General features: G+C 47.7%; 1 protein-coding gene across 1 annotated transcript in view; it reads right to left on the minus strand.

The window, feature by feature from the left end:
- The window catches only part of MLLT3 (MLLT3 super elongation complex subunit), a 584,309-nt gene that overhangs the window by 229,713 nt on the left and 341,936 nt on the right, over positions 1-12,660 (minus strand). The window contains exon 3 of the mRNA XM_030194210.1: positions 12,289-12,371. Within this exon, the coding sequence (XP_030050070.1) occupies positions 12,289-12,371 (83 nt within the window). The remainder of the gene's footprint in view (positions 1-12,288; positions 12,372-12,660) is intronic.

Genomic DNA, 12,660 nt, shown 5'->3' on the forward strand with positions numbered 1-12,660 from the left:
GACAGATGTTCACCAACCTCTGGCGTCAAACTTATTAGATTACTGCTCTTCTCCCCAACTAGGCTGCATGCTTTGCAGGTTGCACAAAATTGGAGGAAGGGAATGGGATTTGATATACTACTTTTCTGTGGTTACAATCCAAATTGTTTACTTATTATATTCAGGTACTTATTTTGTACCTGGGGTAACAGAGGGTTAAGCTGAAGTTCACTGAAGTACCGGCTTGTCTCGATTTGATCACATTACTCCAGTACTTACGGAATTACACTGGCTTCCAGTACAATACTGTGTTCAATTCAAGGTTTTCAGCCTGATACACAAGGGCCTGAATAGTGAAGGCCCTCTTGTTATCACCACTTCAGTGAGAATTTATCATTTAGCACACCGTCTTCGCTCTGCTGATAAATTGTTGTTCGATGTGCCATCGTTTCAGCACAATTAGACTCAATGTATATCACTCAATTTTTTTAATGTAGAAGTGCTATTTTATGGAGTACACTCCCACTTGAACTTCAACAAATCAGCTCTGTGATTCTATTTAGAAAACAGCTTAAGGCTTACTTATTTTTAAAAGCCTTTCCATCTTAATAGCTTTTATTGTAACATGTTGGATAGTGTTTTGACTGGTTTGTCTTTATGTTTTTAATTATTATGTATGTTTTTTTGTAACTTACCTAGAATGGTCGGATAGTGCAGGATAAATGTTTTTAAAATAAATAAATACGAGGATTGACCAGGTATACAAGTTGGTAACATCATATGCTCAGAGCTCATTTGCTGCCCTTTCCACATGTAGCAGTCCCCTCAGTTCGTTTAAAGCTTATAATCAACTCAGAGAGGTGGGCAGGATTGAGTGCCTGAATTAATCCTGTTTGTTGATGGAGAGAGCAAAGCTGCTTACCTGTATCATGTGTTCTCCATCAACAAGCAGGACTGAATCAGGCATGCAAGTGGGTGACTCCCAAGCTAAGGTTTTTTCCCAGTGTTTCAGAGAATAGTCCACTCATACATTTATGTGAGCATGGAATAGCTTATATAGACAGACTGTCCAGTACTGCTAGACTGTCTCTGATGGAAGACTCGTTCAGGCAGTAGCATTAAGTGAAAGTACTGAGCAAGGTCCAGGTAGCTGCCTTGCAGATGTTCTCTAGAGATGCAGATTTCAAGACAGTTATGGTGGTAGCAACAGCCTGAATTTGGTGAGATTTAACATTGCTGGTTAAAGTAGTACCAGCTTGACTGCAACAGAATTGCATGCATGATGTTAGACAATTGGTAAGTTTTACCACTAGAAGATCAGGTCTGTTAAAGTGAAAGGATGGATGGTAGGCAGCACTACGTATTCATTCATGTGGAAGGGTGTAACTATCTTTGGCAGAAATATTGGCGGTACCTGCATAACTACCTTGTTGTGATGAAACCCTGAACGGTTTATACATAACCAAGGTTTAAAGATCTCAAATTCTTTTGGGTGGGGTGACTTATATTAAGAAAAGTTCTTTTCCTGTGAGATATTTAAGGGTTCCACTGGTTCAAAAGGCTGTTTTATGAGAGTGGAAGGGAAAATTAGGTTCTTACCATGATAATTTTCTTTCCTTTAGCCATAGCAGATGAAGCCATTACGTATGGGTTGTGTCCATCAACCAGCAGGGGGAGATAGAAAGCACTCAACTTTTCACAGTGCCTCATGGCCAGCTAGCTCCACTGCCTCTTCAGCATTTGAAGCTTCCAAAGCAGTATGGCAAACCGCAATGGGAATAACATGAACTTTCCTCCCAGCGAACGATGGCCCCTTAACAAGGGCATAAACTCAAAAAAGGAGGGAATGAACTCATTCTCCTGGAGGGAATAAACTCGTCCTCCACTTCGTATAAATGGAGGGAATACTTGCATCCTCCTGGAGGGAATAAACTCATCCTCCCAAAACATGATCTGGAGGGAATGAACTCATCCTCCTATAACTGTAACAAGAATCCTGAAGACTGTTTTTCGACTCCCCAAGGAAGGAATATAACTTCAGGAAAAAGAACAGCACCTAAAATCAGAATCACTGCAATACAGACAATCATACAGGGAGGGCTCATGGCTTCATCTGCTATGACTAAAGGAAAGAAAATTATCATGGTAAGAACCTAATTTTCCCTTCCTTATCATGAAGCAGATGAAGCCATTACGTATGGGATGTAACAAAGCAATCCCTAAATAGGGTGGGAACAAGCCACACCACGCGCTAGCACCTGTGCTCCAAAACGCGCATGCCTCCTGGCAGCCACATTCAGCCTGTAATGTCGGGCGAAAGAGAGCTTAAAAGCCCATGTTGCAGCACTGCAAATCTCATGAAGAGATAGTGCTCCAGTTTCCGCTCAGGAAGAGGAAATCACTGTTGTGGAATGTGCCTTAAAGGCCCGGCCAGACAGCAGATATGCTGAAAAGATAGCTTCTTTGAGCCAACGGGCAATAGTGGCTTTAGACGCTGAAGACCCTCTGCGAGGACCTGCAAATAGCACAAAAAGATGATCAGAGGTCCTGAAAGAATTTGTAATTCTCAGATACTGCAACAGAGTCCTGCGCACATCCAAAAGGTGTAACTGCCCAAATGAATCTGGAAACTCCTCCTCAACAAAGGAGGGAAGAAAAACAGGCTGGTTTAGGTGAAACACTGAAACCACCTTAGGCATGAAGGAAGGCACTGTCCGAACCGTGACCCCTGACTCTGAGAATTGCAGAAAAGGGTCTCTACAGGACAGCACCTGGAGCTCTGACACCCGTCTCGCCGAGGTAATGGCCACTAAAAAGACGGCCTTCAGTGTCAAATCTTTCTCTGAAGCATGCCAAAGCGGTTCAAAGGGAGCCCCCTGAAGGGCCTTCAATGCTAACCCCAGGTTCCAAGCTGGACAAGGTGCCCGCACGGGAGGACGGAGCCGAAGCACCCCTCTAAGACACCGTGCCATATCTGGATGAGCAGCTAAAGACACGCCTTCTACCTTGCCACGCAGGGAGGCCAATGCTGCCATTTGCACCTGCAGGGAATTATAGGCCAAGCCTTTGTGTACACCATCCTGCAAAAAGTCCAGAATCGGCGAGATAGGAGCCCGCAATGGAGAAAGCGCTGTTGAAACACACCAGACTTCAAACTGGCACCAAATCCTGGCATAAGCCACGGAAGTGGAGCGCTTACGGGCCTGCAGGAGAGTGGAAATTACCATATTTGAGTAGCCTTTATCTCTCAATTGCGCCCTCTCAATCGCCATGCCATAAGACCAAAGTGGCAGGCGTCCTCCATGGCCACCGGACCCTGTGACAACAGGTGCGGAACCAGAGGTAACGGAAAAGGAGCCTCCAACAGCATCTGTCGGAGGTCCGCATACCAAGGCCTCCTGGGCCAATCCGGGGCGATGAGCACCACTTCTCCTGGATGCAGCCAAATCCGTAGGAGCACTTGCCCTATCAAGGGCCACGGAGGGAAGACATACAGCAAGCCCAGGGGCCAGGATTGAGCCAAGGCATCCAACCCGGCAGAGCGAGGATCCCTCCGTCTGAGAAGCAGCACAGGACTTTGGCATTGGAACTGGACGCCATAAGATCCATCACTGGCTTGCCCCATTTGGCACATATCTGTAGGAATACATCGTCTGCTAGTTCCCACTCCGCTGGATCGATCTGATGCCTGCTTAGATAGTCGGCCTGCACGTTGCTCTGACCTGCAATGTGAGCTGCTGACAGGGACTGTAGATGCAGCTCGGCCCAGTGGCAAATTTGTTCGGCCTGCGCGGCTAGAGCTCTGCACTGAGTGCCGCCTTGTCGATTTATGTGGGCCACTGCTGTTGTGTTGTCCGACATCACTCGGACAGCCAATCCTTCCAGGGTCACTTGAAAGACCAGAAGAGCCAGAAACACCGCTTTCAACTCCAGGCGGTTGATAGACCACTCCGACTACTCGTCGGGCGTCCACAGACCCTGGGCATGCTTCCCCTGGCAATGTGCGCCCCAGCCCTTCAGGCTGGCATCTGTCACCACTAGACACCAATCGGGGAGCGCCAGCGGCATTCCCCGCCGCAACATGCTGTCTGAGAGCCACCACTCCATACTGAGGCAGGCCGCAGGGAGCCAAGAAAGTCTGCACTGATAATCCTGAGATACTGGAGACCATCGTTGAAGTAGAGAATACTGTAGAGGTCTCAGGTGCGCTCTCGCCCATGGCACCACTTCCAAGGTGGCCGTCATCGATCCCAACAGCTGGACAATGTCCCAAGCTCACGGGCGGGGCATCCTCAGGAGCAGACGGACCTGATTCTGAAGCTTGCACCGCCTTTGCTTGGGAAGAAACACATAGCCCGAGGCTGTGTCGAACCTGGCCCCCAAATATTCTAAAGATTGCGAGGGGGTCAGGTAACTTTTGGCCATATTGACAACCCAGCCCAGAGATTGAAGGACTGAAACCACGCTGGCTGTAGCTAGATGACTCTCTTTTTCTGAGTCTGCTCTGATGAGCCAGTCGTCTAGGTACGGGTGAACCCGGATACCCTCTCGCCTGAGAAAGGCAGCTACTACCACCATTACCCTTGGAGAAGGTTCGGGGAGCTGTGGCGAGACCAAAAGGCAAGGCCCGAAACTGGAAATGTTTTCCCAACACCGCAAACCGCAGAAACTTCTGGTGCGGGGGCCAAATTGGTATGTGCAAGTACGCTTCTTTCAGGTCCAGAGACGTGAGAAACTCTCCTGGCTGTACCGCTGCAATGACGGAGCGCAGGGTTTCCATGTGAAAATGCCGCACTCTTAAGGACTTGTTTAGCTCTTTTAAGACCAGGACCGGGCGAAAAGACCCGCCTTTTCGTGGCACCACAAAGTAAATGGAGTAGCGGCCTAGACCTTGTTCGGCGGGAGGCACCAGGGTCACAGCCCCTATCTGGCACAGACTGTGCAAAGTCTCCTCTACCGCCGCCCGTTTGGCGGCAGAACCGCATCGGGACGCCACAAACACTTCTCTCACCGGGGCATCGAATTCTATTCGGTATCTGTCTCTGATCAGGTCCAAGACCCACTGATCTGCGGAGATTTTGGCCCACTCCTCGAAAAAGTCTTCCTCCAATGACAGGAAACGAGGAGGGGGCCGGCGCACCATTATTGAGAGGGTCACCCCTGAACTGCAGGCCTTGAACCGCCAGTTGCAGAACGTTTGTCCGAGCGAAAGGAGTTTCTCTGCTGAAAGCGGGCATGCGAAGTGAACCCAGCAGCACGCCCCGGGCGGTACCTTCTAGCTTCACGGAAGCGAGGTCTGTAAGAGGAGCGGACCGCATGACCCTTAGAGGAAGGCTTCGGCCTATCTTCGGGCAAGCGCTGGGGTTTGGAATCCCCCAGGCCTTTAACAATGTTTTCCAGCTCCTCACCAAACAGGAGAAGGCCTTGAAAGGGCAACTTCACCAACCTTTGCTTAGAGGCCATGTCCGCCGCCAATGTCGTAGCCAAAGAGTGCGGCGAGCCGCCACTGCTACAGCCATTTGTTTAGCCGAAGCTCTGACCATATCATATAGGGCGTCAGCCAAAAAGGACAAGGCCGACTCCATCCGCAGAGCCACTTCAGATAAGGTCTCCGCTCCATCACCGGGCTGTTCCACTGCCTGCTGTAACCAAGCCAGGCAGGCTCTAGCAGCATAACAACTGCGTGCAGACTCCCGAACAGTGAGACCTGCCAAATCAAAGGACCGCTTCAGAGCTGAATCAAGCCTGCGGTCTTGAATATCCTTCAGGGCAACACCTCCTTCAGCAGGGAGGGTAGTTCTCTTTGTCACAGCCATGACCAGGGCATCCACTTTAGGCATTGCAAAGCGAGCCAAATGTTCCTCACTCAGAGGGTATAATTGCCCCATAGCCCTGGCAACCTTCAAAGGTCCCTCGGGGTCAGCCTATTGAGCCGAAATAAGCTCTTGGATGGAGTCATGCAAAGGAAAGGCTCGAGCAGGCTTTCTGGTACTAGCCATCCTTGGATTAACAGAGGAGGCTGTGCCACTCCCAGGATCTTCAATCGAGAGGGCTTGTAAGGCATCTGAAATAAGCGCTGGCAGTTCCTCGCAGTGGAAAATCCTCACCGCAGATGGATCATCAAGCTCCTGTGGCAATTCTGCACCCGACTCTGGCTCCTCAGCCCAAGAAGTTCTGCCAGACCCCTCAGAATCCTCATAGCCCGACCACGGGGGGGAAAAGGGGGGTGCGCCACACTCAGAAGGGGAATTAGCCCTTCTGCGTTTATCAGGAGGATAAGAAACAGGCAAAGCCAACTCCAAAAGGCCAGGATCCACCGGGGGGGGGGGGGGGGGGGGGGGGGCAAGTAGAGGTTCCAAAGATCCCTGTGGAACAGCTCTTTTAAGCATGTACGCCCTATGCAGCATTAAAACAAAATCAGGGGAGAAAACCGCTCCCTGACCACCCGGATCCTGCCCAGGGCTATCAGCTCTATTATTAGCCTCACTCAGAGGACCCCCCCCCCCCCCGGATTCAGGGCTCTCCGTTGCAACAGAGGCCGCGCCATGTGGAAAATCCAAAATGGCATCCGCTGCCAGCTCAGAGCGCAAAAGATCGCCGCTCGCCATGCTCGGGCCGGATCTACCGTCTGTACAGCACGAATTACAGAGCCCCACTGCTGATTTGCGCTTGCCACATTTAGAACAGCGTTTTACAGTCTCCGCAGCCATCGCCGAAAACGGCGGTAAAATTAAAAAATGGCGGTTCACGCCCAAAACGTCCTGATCGCGGGCCCACCCCGGAGGAGTCAGAAAACACTCTTACCTCACTAGACCGAGTATCACAGCTCCGGTCCTGCAGAAGAATCTCAAGAAAAAAAAACCTCTTTTCCAAGATCGCTGTGCTAAAGCGCGACGCGACTTTATTTATTTATTTAAACGCTATGAGGAAAGCAGAGGCAAAAGAGGTAAATAAAAACACTCCGGAGGCTCAGATAAGTGGGAAAGGCAGGGAAAGGCGAACCAATGTGCCTGCATCCACTGAGTGGGAAAGGACAGGGAAAAGCAAGCTAATATGTCCACATCCACGGGGGGCATGGGTAAGGCAGGGAAAGGGCTGACCTATGTGCCTTCAAAGTGAAGCTGCTATAGCCTCTAACACCCCGGCTAACAACTGGCAAGCCAGGAGCCACCCCCAGGCAGATTTTTGATGGAGCTCGAAGAAGCCCTATTTGCTTCTTTTATGCTTGCCTAAGCTTTTAACTTTGTACTCTTATTTAATTCTCTGTAAGCCACATTGCGCCTGCATGAGTGGGAAAATGTGGGATATAAGTAACCCATAAATAAATAAATAAGCTGCAGCCACCCTGCTTGGGGAGATAGAGAATACTGAAGAGGCAGTGGAGCTAGCTGGCCATGAGGCACTGTGAAAAGTTGAGTGCTCTCTATCTCCCCCTGCTGGTTGATGGACACAACCCATACGTAATGGCTTCATCTGCTTGATGACAAGGAAAGTACAGAGTTTAGATCCCATGAAGCTGGTGGCTTCTATATTGGACGAATGATTTGAAGAATCCATCTTATGAACTTGGAGACAATGGGGGTAATTCTCTACTGGTCACATACAGTTAGGCTCCAGGCTGATGTGTTCTAAGCGCTAAATCTGTATCAGCAATTTTGCGCCTACACATCTCTTCTGGCTGTGTGGGTCACTTCTCCCATTGGCTGCCCAGGTCAATCTCAGAGCTTCCCTTTCTTTGGGCAGCCAATAAACCAACCTTGCAAATTCTGCATTATCAATGTAGAATTCTGCACCAATGGGAAATTCTACATAAATTCTGCATTGCCCAGTTGCTCAGAATTCCACCAGGTGTATCCTGTCATCCTCAAATGAAGCAGAGAAGCATCAGACAGCACTCCAGATGAATGCAACAATTGGGGCATCTATAACCTAGGCATTCACATTTACCTTCGTATGCATGTAACTTACAAAATACTGAAAGTTACACATGTACCTGCTGCACTTAGGTGCTCAAACTTACACCATCTCTATGCCTGGTGAAAGAGCATGTACCTAAATGTTAGGCGCATTAATACTCTGTAATGCTAGTACTCTATACAGGAAAGTAGGTGCCTACCAAGCTCTGAGTGACTAATTGCAGGTGCCCAGTTCTAGATTTGCCTCCTTTGTGTGCTCAGGATGCCAGCATGGAAATTTTAGGCATCCCTGAAACTGGAAATGTTGAGCCTTGCACATGGATATAAAATACAGCCTATATTTCTTCTATTACAGCATAGAGGATGAATCTTTCAGGAGCTGCCAGGTTAAACAATGACTCCTTTGTCAGAAGGAATCCTGCTGAGCTCTGTATCACAAGAGGATTCTTTCAAGGCAATTCTACTGAGAACATTATCTCTTTGAAATAATGTCCTTAACACTCCAAAGATGGCCCCTTAGAGCCCATTACAATTACTTATGTGATTTGGGCTGTGAACATGGGACAAGGTTCAGCTTAGAAACTGATTTTATTTACAGATCCTTCTTTAACACCTCAGTTTTACAAAAGCAATAGACACTTCCACTACAGGGCAAACAACTTCATTAAACTAATTTTTGCATATGGGAATGCATACTTTCCCCTGATTTTAACCAGAGGCTTCTCTACCTCCTAACCCAGAAGAGAATATCCCAGCAAAGGAAAAGTCACCGAGTACTTTTGGGACATTTGCACAGCTAGGTGTAACCCCCTTGTGATCACTGGCTACCTTGACAGGTAAGACTTTTGTTGTAGATCTGTTTTCTCTGGAGCCTTTTCATGTAACTGACTGGCAAAATAAGACAGAACAGTCCCAGGTTGAATCAGTCAGTACAATTTCTCTTTCTAACTCAGAAGCAGGAAAATGATCTGATCTGACGAAGAAGGGCAACCTTCGAAAGCTAATCAAGAAATGTATTAAGTTATGTCCAATAAAAAAGGTATCATCTTATTTTCTTTTCCATGTTTTATTTTGTTTGATTTCTATCAATAACCTCAGCTTTATCAAAGCTTGGCCTGTCCACACTAAAACCCAACTCCATTCCCCTTCCTATGTGGTGCCCTCAGCTCTGCTGGCTTCTGCCACAGCTTCCCTGCAATGCCTGACTCACAGCCCTAAGCTACCAAACCACCAAAAAGCAGCTATCACCTGCCCTGCAACACACATCAGCCAACACCCTTCATTTGGCTGTATGGGCTTAACTCCAGGTTTGCAGGAGGGAAAAAGGACTATTGGATATGGTCTTTGGCCAAATGCACAGAAGTTTAAGGTGGAGAGAGAGGAAGATATTTGGCCTGGAAAGTTTTCTTTTTGTACCGGCTGCTGCTGCTCAGCAGTGGCCGGACAGCGTTAGTATTGGCGGCTGCGGGTGGTGAGGGAGTTGATGTGCCCGACGGGGGGGGGGGGGGTGGTAGGGGCTTTGGTGATGCGCCGGGGGGAGGGTCTTGGGTGATGCGTCGAGGGGGAGGTAGGGGCTTGGGTGCTGCGGTGGGGCTTGGGTGTAGCGCCGGGGGGGGGGGGGGGGGACTGAGAGCTGATTGGTAGGCAGGGGGAGGAGCGTGTTTCCCTACTCCTCCCCCTGCCTGGCTCGTGGTTTTGCAGGGCAGGGGCTTGGGTGTTGCGCCGAGGGGGGGCACTGACAGCTGTTTCCCAGGCAGGGGGAGGAGTAGGGTGTCAGTGACATCACTGACATCAGTGCATTCTAAACTGCCTAGCAGACCACCTCCGAGGGAGCCACAGTACCAGGCACATTAGAATGTTGGAGGTGAGAATTATTATATAGGATAAGACTAATGTCCTCCTTTCTCTTTTTGGCTACTGTTGGAAACAGGATACTGGGCAAGATGGACCATTGGGACTAATGTCCCACTTTTATTTTATAGCAAATTTTAAAAAGTATAACCAAGCAGTAGAAAGCTTGTACATTAAAGTGATAATTCAAGGAAACAAATATTATAATCGCATAAAGCCATAAGCCTAATGGCACAACAAAAAATCTAGATCCAGGGCTTTTTTTGAGGGGGTACTGAGTACCGGCACCTTTTCCATTGTCTGCTAAAATTGACCCATGGTCCCCAAGTTTTAATGAAAGAACTCAGGCTCTACACACCAATTCTGCCTTGGCATAGGTTCTGTGAGTGGTTGCAGGGGGCCTGGCTATTGTGGGGAGGGTCCCTCAGTGATTACCCCCACCCCTCAAGGGTGGCCTAGCATTTGAGTACCGGCACCTTTTTCACTAGAAAAAGTGCACTGTCTAGATCACTCAAGTCTACAAGTTTGGGGGGAGCCAAGATGGCGTTCTAAGCGGACGCACCTGTATTTGCTCTGAGGTAGCTTAGGTTTTCAGCTCCGTTGGTGCTTCTGCCGCCTCGTTTTTTCGAATGGGGAAGCGGAGGGGAAAGGTCAGGGAACATCCCTCGGTTCCTGAGACCATCCCAACGTTGAAGCAGACGACCCTGCAATTTTCAAAGCAACAATCGGGGCCTCGAGGAACTTCGACCCCTACTGCAACTCTCGACGCGTTGCCGTCGATCGAGAGTCCTAACGGGGCTTCCTTGAGCCCTGTGGATCGTATTGCTCCGCCTCAGCCTGGGAGAGAGTTGTTTGCAGCCCGAACAGCGACGGAAGCCGAAGTGGCTTAACCGAATCTGCATGAGGGAAGGTCTGCAGCTACAGAGAATGGATCTCATGAACGAGAGCAGCTAATTCAATCAGCTTTACAGGTACTACCTCAAGATATTGTTTCAAAACTATCTCGAACTGAGGCCCAACCTCAATCTCTCCCAGCCTTTAGTGGCGTGGTTAGACCAGCAGTAGTGACACTGAGTCACTGTGGGACATGGTGTACAGCATGCAGGTTTCTATGCAGAATATATTGAAAGAAAATACTGGTGATATTAAAGTTTTGTCTGAAGCTGCGTTGCTCCAAGCGCAAGTGACTGCACAGCAATCCTTGAAACTAGATAAAGTGAATATTGAGCTTCAAGAAATGGGGAACTTGGAAACCGCTTTGGTTAAAGATAATAACTTCATGCACAAGCGAATGGAATACCTGGAGAACCAGGTTAGGAAACTTAACCTTAGGTTTCTAAATTTCCCCAAATCTCCTCTAATTTCTCCTATTGAGATGGTAAAAAAATATATGGTTGACATTCTTGGAATGGATAAGGACTCACTACCTCCCATCACTCGGGCCTATTACATCTGGAACCCGAAGGGGACTGTTGGAAACCCCCCAGTAGTGGGGGATGGAATGAATCTTACTTCCTTCCTGGAAAGTTCATTGGAAATAATTACACAGAGGTCAACTATGCTGGTCACTTTTGCATTGGAGCCTGACCGCAATGCTGTTTTAAGACTTTCCTTAAGACATTTAGAAAACTTGTTTTTGGGCTCAAAGGTTCGAATTTTTCCAGACCTCTCGAGGCCTACACAAATAAGGCGCAGGGCTTTTTTGGAGCAGCGCCCTAGAGCGTTGGCATTGGGAGTAAACTTTGTATTACGTTTTCCTTGTATCTGTAATATACTGCTTGAGGGTAAACAGTTTCAGTTTGTAGACCCAAAACAGTTTAAAGAATTTCTTGATGCTAGAGCCGATGTGAATGTAGTATGCCCACCCTAACAAGCAGGCTAGGGTCGATAACCCGAGGCGGCAACCGCTAAAATATTCTTTAATTTCCTTTAGAATTTTTGAAATCTTGGAACCCAATTTCTTTGTTTGTGGACAAATAGGCAGTTAAGAACTTTTCTTTCAATTATTTAATTGTATTTTGAATTTCATTTGTAAAATAATGCCGATTGCATATTTACACTTTGTTGTGAAAATTGAATTTATTAATAAAGATTTAAAAAAAAAAAAAAAAAAAGTCTACAAGTTTGGAAATCCAAGAGCACTATTGGAGATAACAAGGAAATAGGAATACGAAAAATGACCTAACAGCTATTCAAATATCTAAATAACAGAGAGCAACACATTCTCAGAGGAACCCACCAATACTGGTTGAGTTTCCCCTAATGAATGTTTGGTTGCCAATGAGGTAGTGAGATGAGATAGATCAAAGAAAATATATTTCAGGGATTGGTATCTGATGACACATTTACATGGATATCTTATGAAGAATGTAGCAACAATCTGGAATACACCTGGTCTCAATCATAAAGAATAAAATATATCAGGGGAAAAAGGAAGCTTTCAATAATACACAAAAGAAAAACAAATCAAGCTGATATTTTGGGGAATTTGTAGCAGTAATTTTTTTCCTCATAAAATGAAATAACAGATTTATTAATGTACCTTGTTTTTAAAGTACACCTCTATCGGTAGAATGAAACCAGCATACCCAGATTCTTCTACTTTGTAGGGAGGATCTTTGCACACTGCAAAAGCAAGAAAACAAGAAAAGATTAAATGCCTGATGAAACAAATCCTATATAATAATTTGCACCTCCGTCTGAATGCCTGGGTTCGTAACTCACTTCCCATTGGTCTGCCCTGGCGATGACGTCAGAGGGCAAATCAGTGAGAGGGAAGGGAACCCAGCACCAGCCATCGGAGGTGAGTAGAGAATCGCCCCCCTCCCTCCGAGCTGCAGGCCCCCCTCTCCTCCTCCCCCTCTCCTCCGAGTTCCAGCCCCCCCACCTCCCTCCCTCTCCTCCCCTCCGAGTT

The sequence above is a fragment of the Microcaecilia unicolor genome, chromosome 2 (assembly GCF_901765095.1).
Source record: "Microcaecilia unicolor chromosome 2, aMicUni1.1, whole genome shotgun sequence".
Taxonomy (NCBI): Eukaryota; Metazoa; Chordata; class Amphibia; order Gymnophiona; family Siphonopidae; genus Microcaecilia; species Microcaecilia unicolor.